The following is a 22,148-nucleotide window of genomic DNA, read 5'->3' on the forward strand; positions in this document are numbered from 1 at the left end:
GTGCCCGCCGGGGAGGGCGCGCGAAGGCTTGCCCAGCTGGGCAGGCCTCGGCCTGGGGGGCCGAAAGCCTCGGGGCGCGCAGCGGTCCCGCGGCCGGGGAGCTGGGGGCACTGAGGTGCTGCAGGCTGGGAGGCGAAGTCGGCGCCCGGGGCTGTCGGCTTGGCGGGTGGCCATGAGCACTGGACCCCATTGGTACGTTGGCCCTGGGAAGGGGAAGGGCAGAAGGAGGCCCTAGAACTGGTCTCCTGGGAATGGACGGGCCGAAAGCCTCGGGGCGCGCAGCGGTCCCGCGGCCGGGGAGCTGGGGGCACTGAGGTGCTGCAGGCTGGGAGGCGAAGTCGGCGCCCGGGGCTGTCGGCTTGGCGGGTGGCCATGAGCACTGGACCCCATTGGTACGTTGGCCCTGGGAAGGGGAAGGGCAGAAGGAGGCCCTAGAACTGGTCTCCTGGGAATGGACCAAGCGTGGGGCTTCGTGGACCGTTCCCTAGGACTGAGCTGGCCACCAGGAGCTCCAGCCCAAGGGCCTTGTTTGTCCCCCCACTCCGAGTTACTCGCTCACAGCTCCTTGTAGTAAGCTTCCCGTCTCCTTCCGCAGTTAGCCTTGTGTCTCCCCCCAGCCACTGCTTAGTCAGGCTGGACTGGGCGACTTCTCATCCTTTAGTCCCTGCTTATTGCATCACTCTTCTCTGGTAAAGTGGGGTCTAGAAAGGAGCAGCCGCTCCTGGCCTGGCTACTTGTAGGGTGACTCCTTGCCTACTGGGGCATGTCTCTGTAGCTGTGCCCTAGAATGATGCCCCCGATGCACTTCAGGATGGTATCTGAGCAGTCGCACCCCTACAGTTTCTCAGCAGTGATAGCACTGCCACAAATGAGCCAAACCAGTGGCGAGGCAAGCGGTGCTGGCACTTTGACTACGTGTTGTTTTGTGCTGCTCAAAGCAGACCTGTACTGAGTGGTGTTGCTACTGCCAGTGGAGGTGCATCAGGGCTATGAATAAAAGGGAAGGCCTCCCTAGGCAAAGGCTCAGGCATACTCTGTGTTTCAGTTTCTAGGTTCATCCCTCCCATTGAGTTGGGGGAAGGGAGAGGAGCCTTAGATTGACATGTCTGAGGAGAACAGCTACATTCATCCAATTCTGACCACTTCTGTGTTTTTAATCTTACTGAATCCTTTGGTATCATTGTTCCGTCCTCCCAGCTCCCCCTTTAGCATTACCTGCAAATGCATTTAAATTGCAGGCCACCACTTTCTTCTAGATCACAAATGAAAATGTTAAATACATCTGGAGCAAGAAAAGATGTCCCTGGCAGAGGACTCCCCATAGTCCATGCATTGCCCCTTTCTCTTGGGCTCTTAACTGGTTCTCTATTCATATAACAGTGTTCCTGTCACAGCTGATTGGAAGTGAATTTGCAGTTGGGAGTTCATGAGAGGCAAGATCAAATGCTTTTGATAAAATCTGCCCTATTCCTGGCGTGGCTCAGTGCCTCCCAAGTAAATGAAAGGAAGTAGCAATATATCAGTCTCACTTTCCTCTACCCGAGGGATTACCCTAAAATTGATTAGTAGATGCTTCAAAAGGCTATATGCTTGTGTGTCCTTCATAAGAGATTACTGACAGGGAGCTAAAATAACAGTGTTGCATTTAATTCTGAATGTGTCAAAACCTAGAGCCTCTTCTCTTGCAGAAGTGAGTTCTATATGAGTCCCCCTTCTCTGACATTGCTGTCTCCAAGCACACAAATCCTCCTGGCTGCTAGTTTTGTGGTCCAGAACTGTAGGAGGCCATGGTCATAGAAGGAGAGGTATCTCTAAGAGAGCCAGAGACAGTCCTGGCAAGGGATTTGAGAATCAAGTCAGACACCTCAACCAGGCCTCTTTGTTTGGGAGGGGATGAGGGGGCTCAGTTAAGAGAGTGAACCCTGCAATGGTGGGCTGAGGATAACTGATGTTGTTAAGCAGCCTGGCTGCTATGTTCTGATCCAGGTAAAGACTTTGTTCCTAGATCTGCTGTGTGGCATCATGAGTGCTTGGACATGGGATGTTGGGAGGCTGGCTTGGATATTTGGGCATGTAACAGCAGTAAGAAGTCCAACAAGACCTCAAAGCTGTGTGCTGACTTTATAGTTTATGGGCAGATATCGCTTGTCATATGGGGATATTAAAGCTAAAACTAGTAGAGGTGCACCAATATATATATATATATATATTGGTCCATAATGTATCAGCACTGATAAAAGGAAAATTGATGTTATCAGCAATTGGCTTTTTTTGGCCAATAATGTCACTGATAAATGCCATGTGCATGCACTCATCTGCAGCACGCATGCAGCCAAGAATGCAGCCTGGCAGCTTGGAGAGCAGTGTCTGGCCAGAAATTGCGGGGGGGGGAGTGAAGGGGTATGGGGGGGCAGATCAAGGCGCCCACAGTGAGGGAGGGAGTGGGGCAGGGGCAAGTGCTGCACAGCCAGAGTGGGGCGCTGAATGGAGCTGCGGGTGGTTCGTCCAGGGGGTGTAAGAGAGTAGCTCCTGCCACTACGTGTACCCCCAGGGGAGGCATGGGGGCATGTGTCCCTGGGCTGTGTGCTCAGGGCGAGGGTGGCTGCCCGCTGCAGGCTGGGGCCAGGGCCTGTGCTGGCCTCTTCTTGGCGGAGGAGCTAGGTTAGGGCTGCACTCAGGGCGGGTGGCAGCGGTGCTGGGGGGGCCTGTGGGGTGGGCTACAGCCCCCCCAAATTCACTGTAGCCCCTCCCCCAGTGCAGCTGCCACCCGTCCTGAGCGCAGCCCTAGCCCAGACCAGCCCCTCTGCTGGGAAGAGGACGGCACAATCCCTAATCCCAGCCTGCAGGGGGAGCCTGCCCTCGCCCTGCACCCCAGGGGTGCATGCAGCAGTGGAAGCCACCCCAACCCGACATCCCCCAGATGAGCCGCCTGCTGCTCCATCCCATGCCCCACCCTGGGTGGGCAGCCCCTGCCCCACTCCCTCTCTCACCATGGGGGCCTTGATCTGCCTCCCCCTATACCCCTTTGCCTCCCCCTGCCTCCCCCCTCCCCCGACTTACTGGCTGCTCTCCAAGCTGCCAGGCTGTGTGTTGGGAATTGGATTGGTATCGGCCAATATGGCTGGGTAATAATCAGCCAAACAAATCTTTATTGGTGCACCCCTAAAAACAAGGTCTTGGAAGAACTTTCCTTATCTAGCCAGCCTCCTAGCTGTCTTGGCCAGCTTGTCTTCCAGGAGCCAGTTTTGGTTTTGCTTTGAGAAACTTGAGTGATGGTGCTGTTTTCATTGACATATGAGAGATACAGAGTATAGACTAATTTACAAACCATTGTCACTTCACAGTTCATTGTCTCACCAGCTCCCCCAGTGACTTAATTTTGATGGGGAATAGGATAGTGAAGATTTTTGTGGACTTCAGATATACCACATCTGCCAGTTTCTTCTTGCCTACCTCTTAGGTACATCTGTCAAAACAAAGAATCAAGATTTATGCTTCAAAACTTCCCCTGGCCCCTCCCTGAGTGTAGCCACTGTACTGCCTGAGTATTGTATGATTTTCTTCCCTTACGGTTTATTACCGTGGAATAGAAGTTAGAGCTATTGGAATTGTAAGTCTAGGATCCCTTCTTCTTCTCTGAAAAATCAGTACTCCACTTGATGTCCTTCCCTGTTTCAGGGCTGGCCTACATGTCTGATGATTCAGTAAGTGAAGCAGTTAAAGCAGCTTCCTTTGTTACACAAGTATGCAGGTTCCCCAGACAGGCTGATTCTGAGATGTTCATTCTGGGTAGCTTGTCCTTTCCCTGCTCTCTCTAGAGTAGTGGTTTTCAATCCTTTTTACATTTGCGGGCCCTTAAAAAATTTCAAGTGGAGCAGACCCCCTTGGAAATTCCAAATGGAGGTGCGGACCCCTTTGAATTGTAAGTGTGGGTATTCACATACTTTTAAAGATTGATCATAGTTGTCTTTTGTGGACCCTGAGGGATCAGTGGGACCACAGGGTGAAAACCACTATTCTAGAAATTTCTCATTTACTAAGGTTGTCTTCTTCCTTCCTGAAGGGAGATTCTAATACCATTTAAAAGGAATTCATTTTTCTCCTTCCTTTCTGTGGTAGAATTATTCCTCTCCTTGGCATATTTCCCCTTAGAAATGCCAAGAGAATGTACATGTGACAGCAAGGCAGTGAGCATGTACACATTTGTCTGGAAAAGGCCACCTGAGCCCTCTGTCCCTTTGGCCCCTTTCTCAGTCTGGTCCCTTTATCTCTGGGTGCCTTGGCTTGGGCCTGCCTAGAACAGGCCCCTTGTCCTTTGCACCCACGTTGTTCTTCATTTTCATGAGCTTATGGCCAGGATTGGGCCATTTTATGTAGTTTGTTAGAGGGCTATGAAGACAAACTAGTTTTTTCTTTTCTTTTTTAAATAAAGTTTCTGTGGCTTCCGGGTAGGTGGAAGCTGCAGGCTTAGCACCCTGGGGACAAATTCCCCTTGTTCTCCAGGCACCAGTGGGGTGAGGTTCCTATACAGATGAGCTTACTAGCATGCCCTGTGGCAGGGGTGTCAAAATCAAATTAGCTGGCAGACCATATTCCCTGCCAGCAGCTAGGAGGTGGGTCATAGCTGGGTGGTGGGTCATCTGGCCCACAGAGCCTCTTACTGGTCAGATGACCCACCTCTGAATCTGGGATGCTGGAGCCTCTGTGCTGGATGTGGTGGTGGTGGGGGAGTGTTTAACACAGCAGCTGATTACTGCCTCTAATGGGTATGCAAAACTGGCAATTCAGTGGTGGTTAAAGAGTGGGGCAGGCAGCAACATTCATCCACTAAGGGCATGGGCAGTCTGGCAACAGCAGCACAGCTGCTCTGATAGCCACAGCAACAAGCCCCACAGGCTGGGTCTGGAAGTAAGTTGTCCGTCCAGCGAAAAGCCTTGCAGACTGGATGACCCACCTCTGTGGGACTGATCTGACCTGTGGGCATTAGACGTGGGATTTAAGTTTGGCACCCCTGATCTATGGGGAAGGGGTCCTGTAGGGAGAGCAGGCCTCTGTGCCCCATGTAAGTCTTAGTTACTCTACTCTGAACTAATTAGCAGTCAAGGTGGTGTGTCTGTGTGTGGTCCCAGCCCCAGCTCCTACAGCCTCATCCCAGAGAGAGGCCATGAAAGGTCCACTAGATGGAAACATTTTTAATCCCTCTGGGGCTGTAGTGTATCAGCGCATGGGACCTGAGGTTGGCAAGCTCTATAGCATATTAGCAATAGGCTGAGGCATCACAACTCCCAACAAGTGCTAATTTGAGAAATGAAAGAATAGTGATAAAAGAACAAGATTAAGGTTGGAAAGAGCCCACACATTTAGGAAGAGCAAGTTATAAGGTAATCTGTGGACCTTACCTCTGCTCCTCTGGGCACATACAGTTAAAGACTGTTGTGATGCAGGATCACATTCTGTTTTCTTCTTTGCTGTGGTGGTCCACACAGTTTAACTGGCATCTGCAGTGACCTTTGCCAGGCAGCAGTATGATCCAGTGTGCTGTGCCTGTAGCATCCCCAGTTTCACACTGCTCCAGATAGCGCCTGTCAAAATGACATGGATGGTAACTGTGCTCCTCTTTCAGTCTCAGTCATGGACTTCAGTCTGGCTTCTTTGCAGAGCAATGCCTAGAATCCTGTCTTTGATCCTCATTTTTTCCCTAGGCAGCAAGCAGTAGCAGCAGCTGCACCAGTGTTTTGTTCAAGGTAGACGAAAGGGACAGGAGGAATACAGACCTGGTAGGTGGTGCTTCCATACCACCAAAAGTCCAGGGTGCCAAGCTAAGGCTCAGGACACTGATCAGATCACCCTGGGTGCTAGTTTGCATTTTGGCTTTTTAGGTGTTTTGCCAGGTTGTTACACAGAGTGGAAAACTCTGAATACACGACAAATTTATCCAACCAAAGCACTTGGATGTCACAAAACAAAGCGAAATTAGGAGACATTTTTTCAAATAACTTGACTTCACTGCTTCCAGGTCATTTGTGTTAAAAACTAGGGTGTTGTACTGAGACACTTGAGACCTAAGAACAAATCAAGGAAAGACAGGTGAACATCCTTACCGTGGTCAGTAGGGGCACAGGAAACTGGGCCAAAAGAGATACACCACAGCCAAGGGTTTAACAGTGCTTCTGTTCAAAACAGGTTTTTGTTTCCTTTCCAAAATCCATGTTAAAGTCTGGCCACCTGGAAGACTAGTTTGCCATTGGGGGGGGCAGGTGGGTACAGGGCTAGAGCATTTGGTATGCAAATCTGAGCAGATGACCTGGGTCTCAATGGCATCCCAGGATGCAGTGTGTCTGGGATAAGGTGGAAAATCAACTTTCTTCTAACTTTGTTTAAAAAGAAGAAACTTTAAAGATTGAGAAGTGGCTTGATTAGTGATCAGGTGCTTTCTCAAGGAGGAAATGCCTAACACAGGAAGTCAGGAGATAAGATGGAAGTTTGTCAGACAAATTCAGATTTGTCTGACAAAGGCACACATTTTTGATTGTGAAAGGGAAAATTGTTCCAATGGCCAGAGGGAGGTGATGGCATTTCTATCTCTAGATGACTTCAAATCAAAGCTGAATGTCTTTCTGAAAGATGTGATTCAACCAGACACAGATTATTGGGATCAGTGCAGGGGTGACCAGGTGGAATTCAGGGGTCTGTGTTACACAGGAAGTCATCCTGGGTGATCCCTGTCACAGGGGTTTCTGTCCCAGGGCACCTTTATGGCCATAGCAGGATGCAGCACTCACCCAGCCCTTGGCTTGCAGCATTCAGGCAGCCTGTTCTACACATCAGGTTATGGGAATCTGTTTCCAGCCAAATCCAGGCAAGTCCTCTCCCTCCAGGGTTATCAGTGGTCCAAAAGAGATCAACCCCCAAATAAATCTAGGCCATACTAGGAGCCATATCCCACAAAGCAGTTTCTGGAGCCCTGGCCCCAGCCGGTCTCTAGTAAAAAGAGAGTCAGAGCCTCTCAGATTTTGTCCTCCCATTGTAAGCCCTTCCCTCCTGCTTTGACATCTTTCACAGGTGTGCCAAGGTCAGGCTTACTGGGCTCACACCTTTTCATGAACTTCTTGTGGGCCAATTTGAGTCTTGTGTAACCCATTAAAAGCTCCTCCCATTAAAATCTGTGAAAAAGTTTGACAAGAGCTGGCTTCATGTAGAACTAAGGTCACTGTTGTGCCCCTGCTGAAGTCTAATTCCCAGCACCTACAGGCTCCAAAAGAGAGGGAAGGAATGGAAGACAAAGCCCCAAAGCTGTGCTGCTGTTTGAAGCTTGGTGGAAGTCCTGCCTGGTATGTGCCAGAGCACTCATTGCTGGCTGAAGTGATCACCCCAGCACAGGGCAGACAGCTGCACCTTGGTTCCATCTGTGGGGGTGTCCTTAGTGTGACTAGCAGGCAGCTTCCTGCACCCAGAAGGTATTCTCCACTTAGTAAAACATAGTGCAGCAGGTGCTGGGGGCCTTGCAATGTGCAGTTAAAACTGTGTTTTGCCTGGTGTGAAGCATCACTTTAACTTTGCAGTGACTGGTTTCCATGTCTGAGCCTGGGGCTGTGCATTCCTGTGTTTCAGCAGGTGTTACTGCAGCCCCTCTCTAATCCTGTTTTCTGTAGGTCGCTATCCTTCAAAGCCCAGGCTGTGTAGGTGGGTCAGGAGGGGCACCTGTCCTGCTTCTTTCAGGCTATATTTTTACTGTCAAAAATGAGTCTTACAGCGAGATGAGAGCTCATGACCCTCTGTAAAATCTTCATGGAGACAAGGTGCAGGCAGTCCTTACTGTGTGATGACAATGAGTGAGGTCAAAATCAGGTGCGTAGTGTTGTATTCAGCTGGTGGCCTCCTTGCAAAAACTGCTTTTAGCTGGAAAGCAAACTCACTGTGCTTATTGCACTGTAAACCCCTTGCGTTTGGGGAGAGAATTAATAGCTTCATTGTTTGCCTTTAAGTTGGGGCTAGACCTCTAGCCACCTCTAGTCTCTTCCACCTGCTCCTGCTGTATCCCCTGCCTGCCAAGTGTACACAGGCTGAATGGATCCATGCATCTTCTCTGTTCTTTCTGTTCCTTCTCCCAGCTGACATATTCTTCCCCTTCCCATGGCCCCTTTGATCTTACAGGACCTCTCTCACATCCCTGACTCAGTTTGCTTGGGGTGTGCTAGCTCCTGCAGTTGCTGTTCCAGCTCCTTCTGCTCCATGTAACAGCATAAAGGAAAGCAGTTAGCCCTTGGTTTTGCACCAAAATGGAGACTTAGGGTTGCCAACCCAAGAAATGTTTTTTACTAACAAGCTGCAAACTTCGTACTGACAAACTTTTTACTCACAGTAAAAATGTATCAATTAAAAGAAAATGTTCCTGGATTGGCAGCCTTGTGTAACCGCAACAGGGATTTAACACCCCTGATCTGCAATCACCCTGACATCTGCTGAGAGGGAAATACAGCAGTGGACAGATGATCCAGGAAGCTTTTGGAGAGTATTGGGGACAACTTGCTGATGCCAGTGCAGGAGTGGCCAACCAGGGGCCATGCCCTTCTTGACCTGCTGCTCACAAACAAGGAAGAATTGGTGGGGAATGTAGTAGTGGATGGCAACTTGGGCAGCAGTGACCATGAGATGGATGAGCTGAGGATCCTGAGGAAAGGAAGGATAGAGAGCAGTAGAGTAAGGACCCTGGACTTCAGAAAAGCAGACTTTGACTCCCTCAGGGAACTCGTGGTCAGGATCTCCTGGGAAGCCAGACTGAGGGGGAGAGGAGTCCAGGAGAGTTGGCTGTACTTTCAAGAAGCCTTACTGAAAGTGCAGGAACAAACCATCCTGATGTGCAGGAAGACTAGCAAGTATGGCATGAGGTTCAACAAGAACAAGTGCAAAGTCCTACGCTTAGGACAGAACAATCCCATACACCAGCACAGGCTGGGGGCTGACAGGCTGGGCAGCAGCTCAGGACCTAGGGGTGAATATGAGTCAGCAGTGTGCCCTTGTTGTCAAGAAGGCTAATGGCATACTGGGCTGCATTGGTAGTGTGTTGCCAGTAGGTCAAGGGAAATTATTTCCCTCTGTTCAGTACTGGTGAGGCCACATCTGGAGTACTGTATTCAGTTTTGGCGCCCCCCCCCCCACTACAGAAAGGATGTGGACAAATTGGAGTCTAGCAGAGGGCAACAAAAATGGTGAGGGGGCTGATGAACATGACTTATGAGGAAAGACTGAGGGAGCTGGGTCTAGAGAAGAGGAGACTGCGGGGACTTAATAGCAGCCTTCAGCTATCAGAAGCGGGGTTTGAAAGGATGGGTCTAGACCAGAGGTGGGCAATTACTTTGGGCAGAGGGCCGCTTACTGAGTTTTGGCAAGCCATCAAGGGCCGCACGACAAGCAGCCAGGGGCAGATAAATATTAATTTTCTAAATTTTTTAGGGGCCCCGTGGGCCAGATAGAATGGCCTGGCGGGCTGCATTTTGCCCACCCCTGGTCTAGACTGTTCTCATTGGTGGCAGATGACAGAACAAGGAGCATAGGTCTCAAGTTGCAGGAAGGGAAGTTTAGGTTGGATATGAGGAAGAATTTTCTCACTAGGAGGGTAGTAAAACACTGGAATAGGTTACCCAGATTGGTGGTGGAAGCTCCATCCTTGGACATTTTCAAAACCCGGCTAGACAAAGCTTTGGCTGGGTTTAGTTGGGGCTGGCCCTGCTTTGAGTTGGGTTAGATGACCTCCTCAGGTCCCTTCCAACCCTCACTTTCTATTATTCTATGACTTTACCTTCCACCCCCAAAGCAACCTTTGTGTGACCAGCAATATTACAGGATGGGAAGCAGCAGCACGTGGCTAGAGAGGAAGGCGTCCACGAAGCCCTGAGAATTCCCACAGGGTGCTGCACTCCTGCTTGGACACCAGGTGGTACTGGTGTGCTGTGTCTGTGTCTAAGTGAAGCTCCATGGGGTGTCACAAGATGCTGAAGCTTGATTGTTTTTACAGAGGGCTCAAATTTATTTACTGAAAGGAAGTTTTAGCTTGAACTTTTACTGACTGTCTGTAAATTTACAGACAGTTGCTGCTGGTCGGCCTTGTGTTTTTCCTTGGCTGTTATGTATCCCAGATGCTGCTCTTATTTTGCTGCTTACCTTTGGAGTAGCCAGCTCTGCTCTGGCATGACTCCCTCTGGAAGTTGCATAGGCTGTATTTTTTACCAAGCTTGTTTTTGAGCACTGTGTTTTATTCAGCTCTTCACTCCCCCACGACAGCCTTAGCATTCACCCTCCTCTGCTTAGAGGCCTTTTTCTTAGAGCTCAGCAGTTCTCTGCCATTTTCTGTGCATGTCCCTTTGCAGGTGGGCTGGGGTTCTAAAGTTGGGGAGTGCCTGGGGACCAGAGCCAACCAAGTCAGATGTGCGCACACAGTACATGTGAAAGGCTGTTCTGCTCTGGGAGGTTACTTTATACATTATTTCCTGGAGCCCAGGCTTATCAGTTCCCTGGCTCAGAGCTGATTGGCTCCTTTGGAAGTGAAAATAGGATTCTTTCTGTATTCAGCCCTTCAGTCTCTGCATGACATCCCTTAGGTCAGGTTATGCTCTTCTCAGGGTTCAGCAACAGCAACGCCTTTGGCAAGCTTAAGCCTAACCTGACAGACTGGAGTTCTGCTGTGGGAGGACAATGCTCAGAGGGGAGAGTCCATTGGGATGTGGGTACAGAGTGGTACTAGAATCTGGGCCTGGCAAGGGCAGGCAGAGTCTGCAGGTGGGTGTTATTAGGAGTTTGGTGGAAGGAGCTTGTTCTACAGGTAGAGCAAGAAGTTCCCCTGAATCCTGACATGAGGATTAGGAAGCACCAGTCTGAGTGTTTGTCTCTTATTTCCAGCTGGTCTCTGTAGCTTGTTGGTAAGGGAACTTATTGGTAGAGGAAGCCCAGCCCTAGTCACCATGTTTTAGTCAGTAGCATTAAGTTGATTGAGGCTGAAGTGCTGGGAACCTCCATCCTCAACAGGGCCAGAACCAGGAGCTTGGAAAGGGCTTTGGCTCAGCTGTCCCAAAATGTGTAAGTACAGCACCTGAGCAAGTGCATGTTACAAGCCACCTTGGTGCCAGTGCCCAGTCAGTATCAGCTCCAGAACCCAGACCCTTCTGGGAGTTCCTGCTTTTAGCTCTGGCAGTCCCTAAATCAATCTGGGAGGGGGCAGCTGTAGGTCTGGGTTAGGTCTTACTAATGGTTTTGCTACCTAATGGAACCTCAGTGCCTTCATCTGAGTCCTGGGAAGCTGCCAGCCCTGGCTGGAATTCACCACATGTTGGCTTGATGCTTTTCCCCACCCTCCAGCTGAGGAAACCTCTTCTCGGTGCAGGATCCCAAAGGGGCACCCCTTCTCACAGTAGGAGACTCCCAGCAGGGTGGTTCCTCCCTCTGTTCAAAACCCCAGATGGGCAGGAAGGGGCATCAGCGTGTAGATAACCTCATGGCCTTGCCACCCTGGTGCCCAAGCCTCTGTATATATGTGAAGACGGCCAATACCTCCCAATGGGTTAGCAATCTCAGGGGGCGCAGTTCAAGATACTTCACAGGGGCCAACTCTCAGATGGGAGGGCTCAGCACCTTGGGCACTGAGGCCTCTTTAAAATGTCTCCTGTCAGACCTTGGAGCTGCGTATCACTGCTCTCCAGAGCTGTCTGCCACAGCGCCACAAAGGAGATGGGAGCACAGTGAGGCCCCTGCTGGCAGCTGGTATCAAGTGGAGTGTTCATCTGTGGCACAGCTAGGAGTGTAACAGGGGTCTCTGAATTGCAGTTCAGGGCCTGAGGCACAAGGCCAGCCCCTTTGCTCCTAGCAGCCCTACTTGTACTCAGAGCAGTTCTCAGCTGTCCAGCACCATTCAGAAGCCCTGACGTCTTCACTCTTTATCTTCAGGAATTGGCTTGTCACTGGCTCTGCTCTCTCCTCCTTGGACACAGCAGGAGGCCCAGCACCAGCCCACTGAAGGCAGAAGGCAGCGTGGCATCAACACACTGGGGAGGCAGAAGGTCTGGCCCAGGTCTGGTGGGGTGCAATGGGAGGCTGGCTTGGGTGTGCTGGGAGTGGGCAGCATGGGCAAAAGGGTGGGCATATCAGGGGACGGTGCAAGTCTGGGGGGGCAGGGGTGGATCTCACACAAGTACAAGTGGAGGGGCTCGTGTCCTTAGACCCCTCATCAGCCCCAATCCCACTGTCAGCCTCTCACTGCACAGGAGACACTGCTGCCACGGGCAAAGATGTTGGTACAGCCAGGGGGGTTAGCACAGACCCTGATGCAAATATTGCTTTTGTTGCTGAGGGGAGGGGGATGAGCATTGATGGTGGCTGCAACAGGGAGCTGGCAGCTGTTATGTAACTGGCCACACCAACATCTCCTTCCCTCCCCCACAGCTTCTCAGGTGCAAACCTTACCAGTTATGCCTCTGTCTCTGACAGATCTTTGTGTCCTTCTGTACAGAATGGTTCCCCCACCCCCTATCAACAAGCCCCATGTCTGCCTCTCCACTGTACTCATCATGAGCAGCATGGTGCTGATGGATGCCTACCTGGTGGAACAGAACCAGGGCTCCAGGAAGCTGGGAATCTGCATCATGGTGTCTGTGGGTGATGTCTGCTTCCTGCTGGTGCTCCGGTACGTGGCTGTCTGGGTTGGAGCAGAGGTGAAGACAGCCAAGCGAGGCTACGCCATGATCCTATGGTTTCTGTACATTTTTGTGTTGGAGATCAAGGTCTACTTTGTCTATCAAAACTACAAGGCTGACCGCAAGAGCATGGACCTCATGGCCCGTAAGGCCCTGACCCTATTGTTGTCCATCTGCATCCCAGCCCTCTACATGCTGCTGGTGGCCACAGAGCACATGGAGTATGTCAAGACGTTCAAAAAGAAGGAGGATCTCCGCAACCGCCTCTTCTGGGTCATTGTCGACATGCTGGATGTGCTGGATATCCAGGCCAACCTGTGGGAGCCCCAGAAGAAAGGGCTGCCACTTTGGGCTGAGGGCCTGATGTTCTTCTACTGCTATATTTTGCTCCTGATTCTCCCGTGTGTGTCCTTGTGTGAGATCAGCATGCAAGGGATCAGCATCGTGCCACACAGGATGATGCTGTACCCCATGCTGAGCATGCTCACCATCAACATTGCCACCATTTTCATCAGGGGAAGTAACATGGTCTTCTTCAGAGATGCCCGGGTTTCTGGTATCTTCATGGGCAAGAACATACTGGCCATTGTACTTAAAGTCTGCATGTTTGTGCAGTACAGGAGGCAGTTGCAACACCAACCAGCAGGACTCAGCACTGAGCCCCAGCACAACTCCATGCCCCAGTCCCAGCCAGTTCTGCCTCTGTTGAAGTCCCAGAGCCAGACTCGCTGTCCCAAGGTGCTGGCCCAGGAGAACACGTGACCTGCAGACTGGGCACAGAGCAGCACTTCTGTGTGCGATTATTAGGGTCCAGCACAAAGCATGAGGGTGTAGCTGAGTCCTGTACCCTCTGGTGGTTCTTTTAGGAAGTCTGTGAGTAACCCCTCCCTCCCTTGCACAGACAAACCAACCACCCACATTCTAGGGACATCCTAGCACAGGGCTGGGGACAGGTCACTTTTCTAGTGGCACAGAGTAAAACGGGACTTTGGGGCCAGAGCAGAAGCAAGGCAGATACTAGGGCCAGTAGAGCTGTGAGGACCAGGCTGTGCAAGATGGTGAGGTCCCTCCCTGCTTTCTCCCTTGCTTTTGTTCCTCTGTTTGGAGCGGATCTGCTGAGCTGCTGTGGCCAGTGTGGCTTTATGGCATGCTTCTGGTCTGATGGGAGCATCCCTGGGGCCTCAGTCTGCCCTTGTTGCCCTGTGCAGCCATGCTGTCCAGTCAGAGTTGGAGTTTGGAAAGGATTGGTGGGGGAGAAAGCTGGGGTGGAGATTTTAGCGTCTTGCCTCCCATTCGCAAGGTGCTCGGAGACCCAGTGGAACTCAGTGGGTCATAGTCTTTTTTTCATAAGCATCTTCTTGGTTCCAATAAAAGAAAGCACTCGCCCTGCAGCTTCCTGGTGTGTCTGTGCAGCTGCCACCTACGTGCTTGGGACTCCCTTTTTTGCTGATGAGTTGGGAGGAGCTGTGTCCATAAGAGTGAGAAGAGTTTGGGTGTGATGGAGGCACAGGGGAGATGTGCTGTGTAAAGGGAAAGATTGAGGTGCTGTGAACACTGAATCATTCAGATTGCTTGTCTGACACTTACATCTTTCGTGAAGTCTTACATGCCAATTGGCTTGGAAACAGGCAGATGGATTAAGAGTTTAGCCTAGAGTTTGCAGAGCACATGTGAGGTCAATGGATTAATGAGTCTCCAAGATGGAGGGATCCAAAATAACCTGCTCTTAAAGCCTTGGTTTCGCACAACTGTTTTGTATGACTTGTTGGGCCAGGCACCCCATCAAGGTCTTGGTCCAGCTCTTAAAGCAGGCCCTGAACCAAATTAGCACAAAATGCTTAAGTGTAATTTTTGGTTCTGCATCCTGGCATGAGAAGGCCATGGCCTCTCCAGGCTTCTCCCTCCTGTCCTCGGTTCTCTCCTGTGGTACAATCACAGTTTGCCTTGCTTCTTACCAAATTCTTCTTTTCCAGGTGCCTAGCACAGTCGCAAAGCCATGCTGCTGTTCACACAGCCCGGAGCCCCTCCAGGCCTGTGCCTGAGCAATTACTGAGATGCACTTGCTGCTGGCTGTAGCAATCACCCAGGCTCCAGCTAGTCACCATTAGCTGATGGCAAATGTGCCAGAGAGGCTAGACTGTGTGGTGGAGGCTCCCTTGTGGGCAGAGTAAAGGCTGCAGTTTATGAAGCTGCACCTTAACTTATCTCCCTGGCTTTCGGATGATGGGGGATGAGTCTCCACCCCATGGAGAGGTCTACTATAGCGAGGTGGTCAAGGGACAGCTCTCCCTCATCCTAGTAGAGGAAGGAGCTGGTTCCCACTGCCTGGATTTCTGCCTCATATCTGACACATGCCAAACCAAATCCCTTCTTCCCCTTGCCTGCTGCCTCCTGCCAGTCCCTTGCTTGCTACCTGCCAGGGCCTCTGGGAGCACACTGCAACAGGAACTGGTCCCTGTGAACACACCCAGCTTTTTTGCTGGCTCTGTTCCTATAGCTGGGCAGTAGAGCTGCCTGCACGAGCCAGCTGACAGGGAAATGGATTTATGCAGCATTCTTCCGTGCATGGACAAGGTTAATACACAGAAGTAAATTACTGCAGACACTTGCAGCTCCCTATTCTCTTTACCAAGTGCCACAGCAGTCCCACTGCATTGCCCACCATGCACAGCAGAGCCCCAGGCACCTGCCTGCTCCACTGCCCCGAGGTAGTGCCCTCTCCCAAAAAAGCCCTCTCTCTCACCCTTAGCAAAGGGGCCATGAGTCCCACTGCTCCCTGATGCAGCAGCTGGTGGGGTATGAAGACACTGGAACCAAGACATCCCCTGCCCCTGCTCCCTGCCTAGCCACAGGCAGTGAATGAAAAACCCCTGGGTGACACGGTTGTAAAATCACCTGATTTGCAGCAGACCTCCAGCTTGTGCTCAGGCACCTGAGCCAGCCCCTGGGCATGGCAGCACTGTAGAGGGATAAAGAAAAACCTGATGGAAAGCAGCAATGCCCAAATCCCTGCTGTCACCACTGCAGCTCATCTCTGCACTCTTGAGCAGAGAGGCAAGCCCTGCCTGGTCCTCAAGGCCTTCTGTGTGGAGGATGGATACCTCAGTGGGAGGGAACAGGCATGCACAAATGGAACTGGTGAGGACTGAAGGACGCAAGGCAGGGGACAGGGGTTTTAGGATCTCCCTGAGGAGCTGTGGAGTACGGCCATGACTAGCCTGCATGGGGATTGATCAGCTGCTTGACAATAACCAGCCTGAGCTGGCTGTGATAAGTGAGGGGCAGTTTGCACTAGTGCCGCAGGTGGTGGGTGTGAGCCAGGGTTGCACACCAGCCCAGGAGGAACAGCAAGTTGTCCAAGCTCATCTCTTGGTCATTGACTGTGGGTATAAAACAAGCTGCTTCTCCTTCCTGGGGCTCTGTTGTGACTCACCACCTTCCCTGGCTCACTCACCAAGGAGACCTCTTTTTCTTCCAGGCTTGTTCCTGGTCTCTTACCAGAGGAATTCATCCATTGCCTCTACTTTGAAAAGTGGGCAAGGTCCAGCACCAGAACTGCGGAATGGTTTGGGAGTGGGGATACCACTTATATTTCCAGCATGGTTGCGTGGGTGGCTCTGGTACAAACCACACTCAGGGAAATCCAGGTCACCAGAGCTATGGACATCTGGCTTTGTTTTTTGGTCACAAACTGAAGGAGCTAAAGGAGCTAGTTGTGTTCAGCTTGTGGAAAAGGCACTTAAGAGAGAACATGATAACAGCCTTCAAATACCTGGAGAACGTGGGTTGCGGTTGCAGCGAAGTAAATTTAGATTGGATATCCGGAAAAACGTTTTCACTGTGAGAATAGTCAGGCAGTGGAATAGACAACTAGGGAAGTTGTGGACTCTCCACCACTAGAGGTGTTCAAGAGGTTGGACAGCCACTGGCTGGGGATGATCTAAGCATAGCCTATTTTCTACTATGGGTATTTCCTATGATTTGGGCTTTGTTGGTTGCTCCTGCCTGCCCCACAACACCCTCCCCACCTTTTTTCTGCTACATGTGTAAAGGTGTCTTTAAGTCTCCCCAGAAGCATTGGGTGCTGGCTACAGCTAAGGCTGAGAACTTCAACTGAGGTGTGCCAATGCTTCTGCTAGGAGCAAAGCTGGAGATTCCTGGCTAGAGGGTCTTACACCTCTGCTCAGGATTAGACTGCCACATTTGGGGTCAGGAAGGAATTGTACCCCATGGTCAGATTGGTATGGGCTGTGGGGCTTTTTTTGCCTTCCTCTGTAGTTTGGGGGCATGGCCCTCAGCCCAGGATCTCCTGAGCATATACTGAAAATATTTTATAGAAGAAGGACATTAGCTGTTGTGATTTCCCTGCTTTACCTGTGGCAGGTGAGGGTGTTAGGTCTATGTTGTGTGAGGTTTGATGGTAGACTTGCATAGAGTTTAGATTTTGGTTGTAGGGATGGGGATGATCCTGCCTCAGGCAGGGGGTTGGATTAGATGACCTCTGGTGGTCCTTTCCAGCCCTACTTCTCTATGACATTTATGACTATGAACATGGGCGATGCATATGGGGTGCATGTGCACCCTCTGAGTGTGGCGGTGCACCCCCTGCAAAAAGCCACCACTGACACTGGTGGTGGCGCCTGTGGGCGGTTGCCACTTGCCACCCCACCACCGGTGGCATGTGCAGGTGGTCCACAATTGCCGCTGTCAGTAGTGCCTGCGGGTGGTCGACAACCCCTGGTCGGCGTTTGCTACCCTCCACCGGCTACCGACACTGCCAATGGAGTCTGCAGGAGCTCCCAGCTTACCACCGCCTGGCTCCTGCCACCACCAGCGCAGCCATGCCCCCCCAACCGCTGGGGGCATGCGCCATTCATGACCATGAAGAAAGAGGCTGAGGCCCAGTCCAGTGGCAACATACTGCACAGGAAGAGAGCAGCCATGGTAGGGGGTGGGGCAGAACTAAGCTTGTCCTTTAAACATTAATCTCCCAACCTTCCGTACACTGTTATTTAGTCCTAACTTTGCCATGTCCAACTTTCAATGCTTTGATCATTAATGAAACATTTCAATAATGTTTTAGTTAATATCTGTATATACCCCTTCCTAGCTATTAAATGGCAGCTCCACTCCCAAAACAGACTGCCCCTTCTTACTGATCGGCTGGCCATATAAATTCACAGCCAAGTTTATTCACTATACAGCAAATCCAGAAAAACTTTACCTTTCTCCCCACATCCACTGGGCCTGGTTTCAGATACGTAGGTACTAAGGACTATTTTTTGGCTTAAGTGTCACATACAGATTTCATAGATTTTTAGGGTCGGACGGGACCTCCAGCAGATCATCGAATCTGACCCGCTGCCCTGGGCAAGAAAGAGTGCTGGGGTCAGATGACCCCAGCCAGGTGCTTGTTCAGTCTCTTTTTAAAGACCTCCAAGGTAGAGAAAAGCACCACCTCCTTTGGAAGCCCATTCCAGATCCTGGTCACCCTGATCAAAATGCATTTTCAAGGAATACCACAAACACTAACTACGCTCTGAAGGAGGGTTCCCTTCTCCATTTGGACAACTTGGCAGAGACTGGCTGAAATTTAACAGAGTTCAGGTCAGATCAAGGCATATTTAACTCCCATCCAGATCACTGGACTATTTCCTTTTAGACAGCGTGTGAAGAGTGGAGAACAAGAGTTTCAGTGGTTTTCAAGAGTCAGTGGTTTTTATATAGCTAAAGATGAACTAGGTGGCATTTAAGGGCTTGCTCCTTTAATATTTATTTCAATGGCAAAATTGAACTCTAAATCCTCTGATGAGAGAGGTTGGATTCTTAGTGATGAGAAAATCTCAAATGTTCCCACAGACAAGGTTCAAACAAAACCTTGGATCTAAACAAGTTTGAGGCCTCTGAAGAGCTGGGGTTGGAACTGGGCCATGAAGCTTCAGCTCTTCTCTGTGTGTAACATAATTTGAGCAGAGCAGGAGGTTACAGAGCAATTGGTGCATCTTTATACTGGTAACAGCTAATCACCAATAGTCAGGTAAATACAGTGATTTAGTTGTCTCTGCTGAAGATAAACTCCCAATAACTTCAGTGGGGAATGAACCTCATCTTTATAAAGGGAAACATTTTGCCAGCTGTTTCATTTGATCGCATTTATTACACATTTTAATTATATGGATTGGCCAGGTTTCATTTTCAGGGTGGGTAGTAAAAAAAAAAAAATCTCTTTCTTATAAAATTAGCAGGTTTGATCTAGGGAGAAGTTAAGATACAACCATGAAACTTACTTTGTGACATCCACAGAAATCAGAAGTTGGGTTGGAAGGGACCTCCAGAGGTCACCTAATCCAGCCCCCTATCTGAGGATCATGCCTATCCAAACCATCCCATACAAATCCATAATCTAACCTCTTAGTAAAACTACCATCAGTCCTGACACAGCACAAGACATAACACTCTAAGCTGCCACAGGTAAAGCAGGGGGACTACAGTGGTTGATATGGTCAAGATTGTTACTGGGTGCATGTACACATTCATTAATGCGCCGTAATTACAGTCCATTAAAGTTTAGTACCTGTAATCACAGGTACTAACAATGCGCCGTAATCAGCACTACTGCGCATTAGTGTAAATTAATGCTTTTTGTGTGATGCTTAATGCGCATTGGACTAATCTACTGCACATTAGCATGGCTGGCAAAATGCTAATGTGCAGTAGAATTAGTCCAAAGGGTATTAAGCATCTCATGACAACGTGCCTAACATACCCTCAAGAGATCCCAGATTCCTTGCAACAGAGGAAGGCAAAAACTGCCACAGTCCATACCAGTCTGATCATGAGGTAAAATTCCTTCCTGACCCCAAATATGGTGATCATCCTCACCCTGAGAAGATGAGCAAGGTGCTTTAACCAGGAGCCTCCAGTTTTAAGTCCCAGTATTTAAAAAAAGCAGCATGGCACATTTTTCAGGCCTAGAATTTTGCTAGAAGTAACCCCTGCTCTGTTCAGATATCACAGAATTACAGAACAGTAGGGCTGAAAGCACCCTCAGGAGGTCACATCTAGTCCCATTTTGTGCTCAAGGCAGGTTTGTCCCTGACTAAACCATACCAGTCCAGGGTTTGTCTCATCTGCTCTTACACACCTCCAGGGATGGAGATTCTACAACTTTTGTGGGAAGCTTGTCCCAATCCTGAACCACCTTCACCATGCTGCACATTATTATATTCAGCTTTCAAATGGTGGACTGTACTGTTATTTGCAACAACTACAGACATGTCTTTCATGTAACAAAATAACATCCAAGGCAACCTGAATAGTGTGGTAAGCCCTTGAAGCAGAGCACTCATTTTAATTAGGGCTGTGCTAGTAACTGAGCATTCACTTTGGCAGCTGAACTTAAAAAAATCAGGGGGCAAGGGAAGGGTGGGGGGGAAGTGAAAGTACAGACTAAGCCAAATTTGAAACATTTTGGTTTGGTTGCCAAAATGAAAACTGAACACTGTCAGCTGTGTCCAATGGAACATTCCAGGACACCTGAAACCAAGTGCTTCATTTTCATGTCATTGCAAGAGGTATAAAGGAAATGAAAGGGCTCAATTAGAAAAATCAATGATGGTGTCAGTAGCCCAGGAGCTGGTGATTGGATTCAGCTCCCTCCTCTACCGGAGGGGATTTGCCTCTGCATCTCCTGTCTGTCAAAAGACTGCCTGCACCACTAGGCAAAGGGGCACTGTGAGATGGCCCAGTCATTAGCATCCAGCTGGAGTTTGTAATACCATCTGGTGCAGAACTAGGTAAACTACATTTGGAGTAAAGAAGAGGAAGGCAGTGATATGATAGCAGGTTAAAAGCTGCCATGGGGAAACACTGTGCCTCTTGCCTAGGACTCTGACCCCCCAGGGCAGCACACTAGTCATCAATGGGGGACAGGGGGCTCTCAACATCTTATTGAAGCTATTCTACTTCGTATAATACTCAGATCATGGCTCTAGAGTCCTAAGTGGCTTCTCAGCTCTTTGCTTGCAGCTCCTCAGGGGAAATGTTATTGGAGGTTTTCTTTTTTTGGCAGCATGCACTGGGTAGGGGTTTCCTTTCCAGTCACAAATAAACAAACACACAGCTTGTGCTGTGCAAGTACTAGCTAATGTACTAGACTATTTTCTTTCAAATTGGAGAGTTTGCCACAAATGTCCTGAAGGGCTGGGAAAGGAGGGAGTATATGTGTTTCTGTGAGACTGCTTCCTTCCTTGCTCATGTCCTCGCGGGCCAAGGTATTCAGCAGAATTTGTAGATTTGTTGGAATCTGACAGAAGATGGCGAGGCCTCCAACTCTTTTCCTGTCTCTAACAGAGTACAAGGCTGTGCTCTAGGTCCTGTTTTGTTAAGTCCCTCATTTGTTCCTATGCTGATTTAGGTCTTCAGGAAGCTGGATAAAGTATATGTATTTTTTTTAATGAATGGTAAATTGTACCTCCCTGCCAAAACTGGAAACCTCTGAAGAACTGATTTCATAGATTTCATAGACATTAGGGCTGAAGGGGACCTCAGAAGATCATCAAGTCCAGCCCCCTGCCCCAGCTAGGGTCCAAGGATCCCACCAAGATAAACGTCCAATTGAATCTTAAAGGAATCCAAAGTAGGTGCTTGCACCACCTCTGGCGCCAGCCGGTTCCAGGTCTTGGGGGCTCGAACCGTAAAGAAGTTCTTCCTTACGTCCAGCCTGAAACAGTATTGCAGGCGTTTGCGACCGTTTGACCTTGTCATCCCATGGGGTGCTCTGGTGAACAGATGTTCCCCCAGATCCTGATGTACACCCCTTATATACTTATAGGCGGCCACCAGGTCCCCCCTGAGCCTGCGCTTTTCCAGGCTGAAGAGTCCCACGGCTCTCAGCCTCTCTTCATAAGGCCTGTTTTCCTGCCCTCTGAGCATGCGTGTGGCCTCTCCTCTGGACTCTCTCAAGCTTCTCCACATCCTTTTTAAATTGTGGAGCCCAGAATTGGATGCAGTACTCCAGCTGCGGCCTCACCAAGGCCTAGTACAGCAGGAGGATGACATCCTGGGATTTGCTAGAGAAGCATCTATGGATGCAAGCCAGAGTTTTGCTCGCTTTGCCGGCTGCAACATCACATTGGTGGCTCATATTCATCTTGTGGTCAGTCATGACCACCCAAGTCCCTTTCGGCCGTGGTGCTAGTAAGCACAGCACTGCAGAGCCTATAAGCATGCTGTGCGTTTTTCTTCCCAAGGTGGAGTACCTTGCATTTCTTGGAGTTGAAGGCCATCAAGTTTTCATCTGCCCATTTTCCAAGCTTGTCAAGGTCCGCCTGGATCACCATCCTGTCTTCAGGTGTGGATGCTGATTCAGGAGCACTTGTTCACTGACAACTGTGCTGGTTTTGGCCGCATAGAGGAAGATCTCCAAGTCACTGTGGGGCTTGTTAGACTTTTGAGCTTACTATT

General features: G+C 50.0%; 1 protein-coding gene and 1 long non-coding RNA gene across 9 annotated transcripts in view; one reads left to right on the plus strand and one right to left on the minus strand.

Moving 5' to 3' along the window:
• LOC102380348 (transmembrane protein 121-like) overlaps window positions 1-14,175 on the plus strand; it is a 14,793-nt gene extending 618 nt beyond the window's left edge. The window contains exons 1-3 of one of the 8 annotated variants that reach the window (XM_025211923.1): window positions 307-392; window positions 11,938-12,050; window positions 12,500-14,171. In XM_025211923.1, coding sequence (XP_025067708.1) covers window positions 12,501-13,445 — 945 coding nt within the window. In that variant the 5' untranslated portion in view covers window positions 307-392; window positions 11,938-12,050; window position 12,500 and the 3' untranslated portion in view covers window positions 13,446-14,171. Of the gene's footprint in view, window positions 1-306; window positions 393-7,221; window positions 7,332-7,829; window positions 7,849-11,019; window positions 11,074-11,936; window positions 12,062-12,477 lie in introns of those variants that run through there. The other 7 variants (XM_025211920.1, XM_006030285.3, XM_006030286.3 and 4 more) reach the window with 7 other exon arrangements.
• Window positions 3,276-10,274, minus strand: LOC112551356. The gene is made up of 3 exons (XR_003095643.1): window positions 10,162-10,274; window positions 5,400-6,062; window positions 3,276-3,466 (listed from the first exon to the last, which is right to left on the minus strand). It is a non-coding gene; the product is annotated as an uncharacterized LOC112551356 (long non-coding RNA).
• Window positions 14,176-22,148: the final 7,973 nt, after the last annotated feature.

The sequence above is a fragment of the Alligator sinensis genome, unplaced genomic scaffold (genome assembly GCF_000455745.1).
Source record: "Alligator sinensis unplaced genomic scaffold, ASM45574v1 scaffold1238_1, whole genome shotgun sequence".
In the NCBI taxonomy this organism is placed as follows: Eukaryota; Metazoa; Chordata; order Crocodylia; family Alligatoridae; genus Alligator; species Alligator sinensis.